The following is an 11,401-nucleotide window of genomic DNA, read 5'->3' as shown; positions in this document are numbered from 1 at the left end:
CTGGGGAATCAAGCTTTGCTTTTAGAAAAGAGGCAGGCTGCAGCAGGGCGGGCTCTAGCCGCAGCATTCTCAGAAGAGCCTGCAAGGGCGCAGAGCTCGTCGCCCTGGGGCGTGGGCAGCTCGCGGCCGGCATCCCTCCCCCCCGCGCGCCTCCGGGCCAGCAGCGCCTGGCAGTGCCCGCCTAGGGCAGGGCGGGGCGCAGGCCGGGCAGCGCTAGGTGGGGCCGGCAGCTAGGCCGCCGTTGACACAGTGCGGGGCCAGCAGCCCGGAGAGCCCGGGCGGGTGTGGCGCGTTCAGCCCGGCCGCCCGCAGGCCGCGTCCCCATCAGAGGGGGCAGGGCGCACTCGCCCGTCCAGCAGGAGGCCCCTGAGCGGCCTGCTGGCTCCGCCGCCGCCGCCGCGCTAGCCATTCAGCGCGCCGCGTCTCCGCCCCAGTGCTGGGGGCTGAGCTGGGGAGAAGGGGCGGGCACCCGCGAGCAGTGAATCACCTCCTCCTCCTTCTGCCTCAGCGCTGCTGCCGCCACCTTTCCATTCAGTCGCCCAACATGGCTGGAGCGCGGCGGAGGTGAGCCGTCCGCCCCCTGCAGCTCCAGCCTCCTGCGCGCGACCGCCGCGGCTCCGGCGGCGCCTCAGTTCTGCGGTGCAGAGGCCCAGGGGCCCGGTTGTCGCCTGCCGCCGGCATGTGGGGCGCCCCAGACGAGAGCTCTGTGCGGGTGGCTGTCAGGTGAGGACGGACGCGGCGGCGGGCGGGCTGCGGGCGCGGCGAGGATCTGCTCTGGCCCGGGTCACCGGCCGCCGCGCTGTGGAGATCTGAGAGGTGGCGCGGCGGGGGCCCGGCGGCTCTGGAAACCGAGGCGACGGGTCTCCTCCGGCCTGGCGCGCGCGGCCGAGTGCTGGCTGGGAAACCTCCCGCCCTCGGGCCCCGGGAGTTTGCAGGTGACTGGCAGCTGCGCGGCGCCCGGTCCCGGGGGCGCCTGACTCCTCTAGGGGGAGAAGCCGTCGCCGCCCGCACCAGCCGGGTCGCGCCCCCGAGGAACAGTTGCCTCAGGTTCGGCCGCCTTGGGCGATCGCCTGTCTGGCTTTGCCCGGAGGAGCTGCCCCTCTCCTGGGCTGTGGTTCTCTTCTTATATTTGTAGCGTGACTGTCTTGACGTGTACCTGCAACTCCGGCCTTCGGAGGCAGGAGACAAAGCCTTACAATGGTGGGGGTCTAGATTTCTGTGCAAATGGACGTCTCGTTAAGCATCGGCGGGGACTAGATAGCACCAGCGTGTGGGTATTGAAGACATTTCTGGCGCTGGAAGGGATATTATATTTAAGGGAAAATTCCCTGGTGCTAGGTCTGTAGAAGGAAGAAAACTCCTCAGCAAGTGTAAGGGTTAAATGGGCGACTGGGTGAGAAAGAAACATACTGAGGTTCAGCAGGGTGGTTACAATATAAAATTACATATGCCTGGGTGAGAGTTTTGAAATACTACATACATCAAAATTGTAATTTGGTCAAGGACAGATACACGAGTATTGAATGTAATTTGGATTGTTGATACATATCAAGAAGCAGAGCTCTGACAGTTGCTCATGGAAAATTGCAACATCATCGCTGAAATATTAATGAAGCATTCATGGTAGAGTAAGTGGCGTTGCTTTTATAGCGCTTATAGTCTGTGAATTCGTTTCTCTTTATGTATACATTAAAGATTTATAAAAATAATCTGTCCTCTGAGAAATTATTTTTTAAAATTTTCTACCCTTGTAGTCTTTCTGAAAAGTTATTCTTAAAATCCTATCATGTCAGTATTTCTATAGCTATTTTAGTGACAAATCTTGGTTAGGTATAGAAATGGTAGTTTTATGTATACTTTGTTTCTTTAATCATCTAAAGAATAAAATGAATTATATATATATTTTTCATTCCCTTTACAGACCAGGAGATGGCCACCCATGGAGGTGACTGTTTTATGACTGTTTAGAACCACCTGTTATAAAGCTTTTGAAGTTTTAATTTGGCCTTCTTGGTTATTCTAGGGCTACTTATCCAATTGCTGGATTAGTTTGTTTCTCCTGTTTACTGCTACTACCTCTCTTTTGGCCTTTTAATGCTTATTAGTGACTGTACATGGCAGATGAAGGGGAGAGAGAAAGAGGAAACCCAGTAAGATGCAGTTTTGTTAATTAGCAGGTTTGGTCAAGGAGGGTAAAGAAGAAGCATAAAATAGTAATGAAAACAAACAAAAAAGAAAATTGGCTGTCAGAGAAACTGTTGTTAGAGAGTTAATATTTTTTTAATCTGTGAATTCTCTAGAATATCACAGGGCAGTTTGTTGACCATGCTTTTAAAACTGACGCTGCTTGCAGTGGAGATTAACAGAGACATGAATCACCCTAAAGTGATGTTGACAGATAAATAACTTATACTTGGTTTTGGTATGCATGTTAGCACTTTTTTAAGGGAATATGTGTGGGTCTGTTTTTTGGGGAAAGACTTTATAAAAACACGTTGTGAAGTAAGCCACATTGTGAGGATCTTTTTTTTTTTCCATTAAATACATTGTCTGAATAGATTGACTCTCTAAACTTACTTTACATAGGATAAAAATAGCTTATATAGCACTTTGGCATTTATAAAGTGTATGGACATATGTTTTCATTTAAAACAAATATTTATTGAACATAAAATCCCGTCTCTGTTGTCCTAATTTCTGAGTTAAAAATAGCTATAATTATTGGACACATAGTATGTGCCAGGGTCAGTGCTGTGTGTTAAGATGTTTTACATCCTGTGAAATTGCATTTATTCATCATAACAATCTTTGACTTAGGTCCTGTTATTATTATGGCCATTTTATAGGTGAGACACAGAAAGATTAGGTAACCTTCCCCAAGTTAAACTGGTAGCAAGTGGCAGAAACAGAGCTCTAACCCAGACAGCTTGACTCTAGAGCTCAAGTTCTTAACCATTAAATCTACATAGGCGTGAGGCAAGAACATGCTTTGCAAAACTTTACTTGGCTTAAGGTCACTTGCCTCTTCCTGGTTCTGAACTAGTTTAATTACAAATGAATGACTTTGACAGGATATTCATACCTCGATATTCCTAGAAAAGTTAGAGCTCAGAAAGGAGGAAACTGAACTTACCTAAACTATTTCCTCCGATTTTTTAATCTTTCCTGTGACTTCCAGTCTTACCTTCCAGTTTGTGATAGTCTTCATCAGCAGGATAAATAAAGCAATACATAGACACAAATGATCAGGGCACTTGACTTACTTTTCCCCTTCAATGAATAATGTAATAACAAATAATAGAGTTGACTCTACTTATGTAAATGCACAGTGTCCTAGAGGTTCTTGTGTTTAATTAGATATGGAGACTTATCAGTATGTTAAAGCTGATGACTCTATTTTAGGTTTCTCAAATAAGTGCATGGGTAATATACAGCTTTGGGGAAAAGAAGTTAAACAGAAAGTTTCTCATTTAGGAAGAACATTTTAAATTCAATTTCTGAAAATGCCTTTTGGCAGAGTATATCTGAGGTGTTCTGTAGGGTATCTTTCATTGTGGTAGGTATGAATTCAGATCACCCTCCCTGCCCCGCTATCTAACCCCCTGTGGCTATCGAGCACTTGAATTATGATTAATACTGTAACTGAACCAAACCTGGTTCCACTTTCCCAGTGCACAGCAAAGCCAATTTACTGACACCAGGTTGTGGTGAAGTAAAGTACAGCTTATTGCAAGGCATACCCACTCTGGGACCAAGCAAGGAGAATGGGCAGCTCATGCTCAAAAGACCCAAAGTCCCTGATGGCTTTCAGGGGAGGGTGTTTAAAGGCAAGGTGAGGGAGAGGGTCTCAGGGTGTGTGATCAGTTGTGGATATCTTTCTGATTGGTTGGTGGTGAGGTAACAGGGTGGTATTTCAGGAGTTAACATCATCAACCTTCTGGTTCCAACCGGCCTGGGGTCTACCTGCTTGTGGTCAGCATGCAGTTAATTTCCTTCACCTGGTGGGGGTTTTAGTATCTGTAAAACTACTCAGGGATATGGCTCAGAATATTATCTATAGCCCTTGAGGAACTAAGGGCCCTTGACTTTGTTTTAATAAAAATAAAACTGTTATTATTTTGTCTTGCTTGACTCTTTTCCTTTGTATCTGCATTACTCTGATTAAATATGCTCTTTGGAACTTGGGGAAGGCCTAGGAGGCTAAAGCTTTTCTACAAACAAGAGGCCAGGGACATGGGGAGGGGTGTCTGTCCCTGGGAAGACCCTGCAGGGTCCTGCTTGGTTTCACCACAACTGAGAAACTAAATTTTAATTTTTATTTAATTTTAGTTAAATTTAAAAGCTGTCCTTCATTTAGTTTTTGGAAAACTTCTAGGTATGCTTGGAACAATGTGGCTATGTGGACCTATTTTTTATCTGTAAAGTTTATGAAATGTAAATACTTATAAAGTATTTCTGATGAAAATTTAGCCTCCTAATTGACATGTATTGTCTGTGTAATATATATATTCATAAATCATATATATATATATGACTTAAAAAACTTAGTGTGAAAAATATATCAATCTTTATATTACATGTTAAAATGATAGTGTTTTGATATGTTGAGTTAAATAAAATATTAAAATTAATTTCATCTATCTCTTTTTCCTTTTTTAAAATATGGCTACCAGAAATTTTAAAATTAAATATAATGTTGCTACCATTATATTTCTATTGGATAGTGCTGCTCTATAGTTTAAAAAAATGTGAGGAAGAAGTATAGAATAAAAATATTCATAGCCACCACATCATAGATCTGGTATTTTCTGTAGATCAAGAAAATACCAAAATATTGGGTGTCTGTTTTTAGAGTGGTTATATATACACATACACACATATCTATGCACGTATGTATGTGTAAGATTTGATTTAACAGCAACATTTTTTCCCTCTGGGTGCATAGGTGTAGAAAGTTATTGATAATAGACTGATGGTAGCTGACTTCCTAGAAAATGTAGTAAGTTCATAAATGTCACCTACAAAAGTGAGCAATTTTTAGTGTATATTCTATTTTTATTATCTAAGTAGTATACTGAATTGAACCATTCAGTTAAGTTAAAATAGTAAACTCAAACATTTTGAATTCTAAATCTAAGACTTTATGAAATGATGTGGTGAAGGAAAGTACAGTGTTTGTTGCAAGGCGCCAACCATGGGGCCAAGTGAGGGGAATGGGCAGCTCACGCTTTCCCTTTTTCCCACTATGTCTGAATGCTGACATAACATATAAAACATTTTCCCCAAGAATTTTATCTTGCAAAATATGTCAAGAGCTGAAAGAAAATGGAGATACAGAAAGGACCATTGTGTTTTCATGTTATTGTCTATATGTGGTTGTGAGCTACAATTTTTTTCTTGGCTTTGGCAGAGAGCAGAACATATCCTTGACACTGAGTTTGGATTAGTGTGTAATGTTGTCTAATTTGCTGTGTTTTTACCTTACTACAGCACTTTTAAGAAGTGGCATTGCTCAGCTAGCTTAAGTGCTGATTGGATAGTTAAAAGCTCTGTTTTGGGTCTGCCACTGGCACTGATTTGCAATGTGACCTCCCTGAACTTTTCTTTTCCCTCATGCTGAGATGGCAGTGTAAAGGTATTAAGGGTTATAAGAGCCTTTCCATATGCAGTCTGTTAAATATGTGATTTTTTTGTTGTTAGCCAAACTGTTGGTACTAACGGTGCCTCTATATTGCCAGAAAGGACCTATTTTGACATTTCAAACTTGTCTTTCCCACAATATGTTTATCGTGGGTACTGTTGTTACTTAAGAGGAAACATTTAGACTTTTGTGATCTCTTTGTCCAATTCTGGCTGTAATACAAATATGCAGTATTTTATTTAATCTACATTAAAACCCTATGAGGTAGGCTGGATAGATACTATCCCTCTTATACAGATGAAAAAGTGAGTCTCAAAGATACTAGGTGACCTGTTCAAGGTTTCTCAGCCACTAAATACCAGAATTGGAACTCAAACTCAAGCTTCCGGTACCTGTTTCTCTGTTCTTAAAAATATTTCCAAATGTTTTCAAAATATTGGGTTGGCCAAACAGTTCATTTGGGTTTTTCCATAAGATGTTATGGGAAAACCCGAGCAAACTGTTTGGCCAACCCAATATTTCACATACTAGTTTCAATGTAATAAGGATCTTTCAAGCTGAAACACGAATATACATGAGGTAAATTATTTGAAACAATTTAATGTTTAGAGAATGTAGAGGCAGATGAGCAAGGCTTTCAGAAATATTTCATGGAAACAGGTGGTTATCTGCTGTTGGTCATTTGTTTATTCCTTTCTTCATGCATCAGACATGTATCATGTGCCTACTATGTGCTGGATACTTTCCTACCACGGAGGATACATGACATACATGACAGACATGGTCCCTGCTTTCATGGAGCTTAGACCTAGCAGTGTGAAGCTCTTTTTAAATGCACAAACTATGTAGGACCTAACACTAAACATATCAACAGCACAATTAGAAATTAAAGACAATTGTTGCAGTTTAGTTTTTATTTGTCTCTTATTTTTTATAGCATTTTTTAGTTCATATATTCCCCAAGAACAGTGATTTAAAAAACAAAAATTATGTCCTACTTCCAAGCATATTTCATACAAAAATTGAACTCCAAAGCCTGTGCATTAGAAGGATATTATTTCTATCTTTGTATGTATGATATAACATGTATGCCCTACTTGTATTGTCTTCACATTTGGATCATAAAGTAAGGGAAATGAAAGAGAGGAGACTAAAGAGCTTGTAGATTATGTGAGCTGAAAGTCAATGAAGTTATTTATTTAAATATGAGTTGATACTTTTTCTTCAGACAAGGTTTATTACATTTATAGTGTGGTAGGTCTGATTGTCATTTGGAACTCCACAGAAGTTCAGATTTCATGTCTATTTATTACTACCCCTTGAGCTCTTACCTGCTAATTAGTTAATATTTTGGTGCATAATTATGGGGTAGTAAATGATGCACTAGAAATTCCAGTTTAGTGAAGCCATGAAAACAGAAATTATCTTGGTAGTTAATTTCATAATCTGCCCAATCTTCCACTTCTCATCCATTTCTCCTCAAAGAAGTGAACTTGGAATATCCCTTATTATGGATGTTTTCCTGTAAGACATGTTACAGCTTCCCTGTGTGACCCTGACTTATAAATGGTTATTTTCTGTCAACATTAGACATGACTTTTATCTAAGTTTCAGATTAGGAAGGAAAATACATCAATGAAAATGCATGCTAGATGACATAATTTGTATTCAGTGTATCATTAGAATAATTTTATTAAAAATAAAATGGATGTTTGTTAGTTTCAGTGCTTCTCTCTGGAGAGCGGATTTGTGAATTCTGTCTTTGAACTTGGTTTCCCAGTGGATTAACTATTTAATCTTCTCAGGGTGTTAAAATAGTTTTCTTGTGGCTCAGGCTTTATTTGAAGCAAATGACAGACAAGCCAAAGGGGACCATTTTGATGACATCCTACAATTATTATATTTCTTAATGTTTAGGAATTATATTTGAGGTTCCTTTGTTCTTAGTTTTTTTGAAATTATTAGACATTTATATATTGAACATAAGTTTTAGTACCTCTATAATTATTGGATTTAAAATAGATTTTAAAACTGAAAGGGACCTTGAAGGGACTAGCTGGTTGAGGCCCCTTCTTTAAGATGATTGAGGTAATAGAGACACTGAGCAGTTGAGGGAATTGCTTGAAGTTCCACAACTAGCAGCTCAAGTCTTCCGTTGACTGTTGCTGTGGATTTTCTAGGACTTCATGTTTTGCTGGCAGACATCTCAGAAATAGAATAAATTTATATTTTATAAACTACAGTTTTAATCCCTTAAGTGCTCCCTTTAAAAGTTTAATTTGGTATTTCAGTGAGTGCTCCCAATCTCAGTGCCCATTATTTTGGCTTTGTGATTGCTTCAATTCTAGAAACTAGACCAGTGATTCTAAAAAGGACCTCTTAAGAGGTAAAGAGAGAGGGATCCCTGGAGTAGAAATCCAGGTCTACATTTTGAGGATCCTATTATATTAAAATGTGAAGAAATGCCAGAACTAGGTTATAAAAATAATATAGACTGTTTTCAACATATACATATAACATATTAATGCTTTAACAACCACCATGGAAATGCAATGTCTGTGTAGCTTAATTTGGGAATAGTATTAATCATGTAAATAGGAGGATTTTGTCAATGCTAGGCCTGGGACATGTGGCCTTCTCCCTCTCCCCTCACCTTGGTTCTTAAATTTTTTTTTTTTTCCTACCCCAACAGATTTGAGGATTATAGCACATTCCAATAATAATGGCAGCCTCACTATGGAGGGATGGCTGGAGGGTGGGGAAAGGTAGAGGTAGGGTAGGGTCAGTGTGGTATATTTATTGGGATCTGGAATTGGAGCTGGAGGTAGAAATCTGAGTGGTTTAAAAAAAAACACTTTTGAGTATTACTTTACTAGAAAGGTGGTTCTTAAACTTTTAAATAACGTCTCAGTCCCTCCTATCCTTATTTTAGAAGGAAGTAAAGGATACAATACATTTTGGCCATACTGGAGGCCTGTCATCCAAAAAATATCCTAAATCCTACCTCTACTTGAAGCTTTTCTAGACTTCATGCAGGGAAATTTCTGCGTTTTGGGGCCGCAGACCTTCTTTATGTGATTCTCTCTCTCTCAAATTCCAGTGAGAGAGGTATACACAATATTATGATTTTCACTGTTCAGCTTGAAATGTCCCTCAAACTGAGAGAATATTTGACATTTTTGTAAAAGAATGTGCTAATATACTGACAGCACTATTACAATAGAACATTTGAAGGACATTGGGGTTATTGAATGGAAACAAGCTGATATCTACATGTCCAGATTTGGAATGAAGGTCATTCAGGATTTAGCCCCAGGCTAACTTTACTTGGGTACTGTTTAGAGCAAGGAAACCAAGAAATTTTTCAAACTTGGTTTTAGAGAGGTGGGCATCCTGAACCCACCCAGGGGCTAAATCAAGGACAGCTTAAAGTTTATTCCCTACTCTTTGGATCTCTTAGTATGTAGTAAAATTTTAGTTTTCGAGATTGGATTTGACCTTATTCTCAATTTGGGGGAGCTATGTCTATCACTTAGGCACAACAATATCAGTTCTTCTGAGTAGGATGAATGAATTATATTTTTTCAGAGTAGATATTCACATTATTTGACACAGCTACATAGAATAAATAAGAGGCTTTTTCTTTCAGCAAACAGGAATAAGAAACCTTGGAGAGGGTCAAGCTGTAGTTAATTATTATGATGTGGTATATTGATCACATGGTGTACTAATGAGGCATAGGGCACCTCTACTCTCAGTTGTATGCCTTATAATGTTAATTTACTTTTTTAGATCAAAATTCATTCATTTATGACATAATTATTGAATGTCTATTGTGTACTGGAATCACATAAGTTGGAGGCATTAAAGCAATTGGAAACGATGTGATATAATAGAATGAACATTGGATGATTAGAAAACTGTTTTCGTCTAACCAATGATAAACTTGGCTTTGTGTATAGATAGTTATCCACCTACCTCAGTGGACTCGGGAAAAGAACAACAGAGACAACCGTGGGAAAGCATATGGAAAATGGTTTTTACACAAACACAGGCAGTAATACTATTAGAGATGAGTTTGATATATAACCAACGATGAATATATTCGTTATATTCCAAACTCTAGCAATTAGATTAGTCATTCTCTAATATGTAAGCCATAACTTGAATTTTCAAAGTACTTTTATAGGTGTTGTGTCTGTTCTCTTGCTTTTTGAGTGCCTATTACTTACACCACTATGAATGTAACAAAAATGCATATAAATATTTCCAAAAACCTTACTTTACCCAGTCTCCTAATTTTCATTTTGCTTCCAACATGTAAATCACATACTATCCTTCTCTATCTTACCAAATTGCTTTTTAAATAGTTTACTAAAATCCACCATTTTTATTCTTTTCTTTCTCTTCTCACACAAGGCTTTCAGTTGGTATGGTTTATAGTGTTTGTAAAGTGACTACTATATTCTTTGTGAGATTAACAATAATATTGTTATATTTTCCATTAGTTGCTTAACCTGATGTAAGACAATGATGACTAAGTTGGTTAATAATAGTGTGAATTTTCCTTCTGAATTGGCTTGCACCAATGTTGAAAATGTTGCTAATGCTTTCCTTGCTGCATCTATCTCATCAACCTTGGCAACAATACACTAAACCAAGTTGCGGGTTAAAGAGCGTTGTAAGGAGTAAACTGAGTAAAAAGACTAGAAGTAATAAAAACACAGAATTTAAAAAATATATTTACATTTTCTGTAAAATTTTTTTCTGGCACCTGGAGCTGATGGGCAATGTTCCTGCAGAGTTCATTGATAGATGTATATGAAGACTTAGCTGAAAGCATTTTAAAAGAAGGCTGATACTTAGAAGCAGAAAATAGACCTTGCAAGCGCAGTCTGTCTCCAAAATCAGCTTTTAATTTCATAAGTTTTATTTGATATTTTTTCTGTTATTGAAATAATGTAATCAAATTAGAAAAAGTATCTGGGAAAAGAGAAAAGCAATCAATCAATGTTTACCACCATGATATAATTACTACTAGCATTTTGTATATTTATTTTTAATCTTTGCATATGTGTACATATATATATATATTTTTAAAGAGCGTCTTCTAATTAATTTATGTATTTATTTTTGTCTGTGTTGGGTCTTTGTTTCTGTGTGAGGGCTTTCTCTAGTTGTGGCAAGTGGGGGCCACTCATCGTGGTGCATGGGCCTCTCACTGTCGCGGCCTCTCCCGTTGCGGAGCACAGGCTCCAGACGTGCAGGCTCAGTAGTTGTGGCTCATGGGCCTAGTTGCTCTGCGGCATGTGGGATCCTCCGAGACCAGGGCTTGAACCCTGTGTCCCCTGCATTAGCAGGCAGATTTTCCACCACTGCGCCACAAGGGAAGCCCTACTTATATTTTTTTTAAATTGCTGCAATGTGTATACACTTTTATAGCCTGATATTTACCACTTTATAGAGTAAAGCATAAGAATTTTTCCATGTCTTTATATTAAAGAAGGGCATTTTGAGTTAACATGCTAAATGTTACACATCATCTGCCTTATTTCATTAATTCAATTCAGTTTCTATTAAATTCCATATATCAAACAGTAATTTAATTGTCAAGCCTTTACTGTCTAATAAGGATGTTAATTTCATTTTCTAAGAGTTGTGCAGTGTCTTACGTTTCTTGGTAACGCTTTCACTTCCACTGATGAGCAAAAAGTCTACAAATGACTATTTCTTGGAATTGAAAGGGGAGGGTAGTGCTTC

General features: G+C 39.2%; 1 protein-coding gene across 11 annotated transcripts in view; it reads left to right on the top strand.

The window, feature by feature from the left end:
- Positions 1 to 272: 272 nt before the first annotated feature.
- KIF21A (kinesin family member 21A) overlaps positions 273 to 11,401 on the top strand; it is a 158,203-nt gene continuing 147,074 nt past the window's right edge. For all 11 annotated transcript variants that reach the window (XM_004283480.3, XM_033412370.2, XM_033412365.2 and 8 more), the window contains exon 1: positions 273 to 723. In XM_004283480.3, coding sequence (XP_004283528.1) covers positions 680 to 723 — 44 coding nt within the window. In that variant the 5' untranslated portion in view covers positions 273 to 679. The remainder of the gene's footprint in view (positions 724 to 11,401) is intronic.

Source organism: Orcinus orca, chromosome 11 (genome assembly GCF_937001465.1).
Source record: "Orcinus orca chromosome 11, mOrcOrc1.1, whole genome shotgun sequence".
In the NCBI taxonomy this organism is placed as follows: Eukaryota; Metazoa; Chordata; class Mammalia; order Artiodactyla; family Delphinidae; genus Orcinus; species Orcinus orca.
This window is presented reverse-complemented; position numbering and strand designations above follow the sequence as displayed.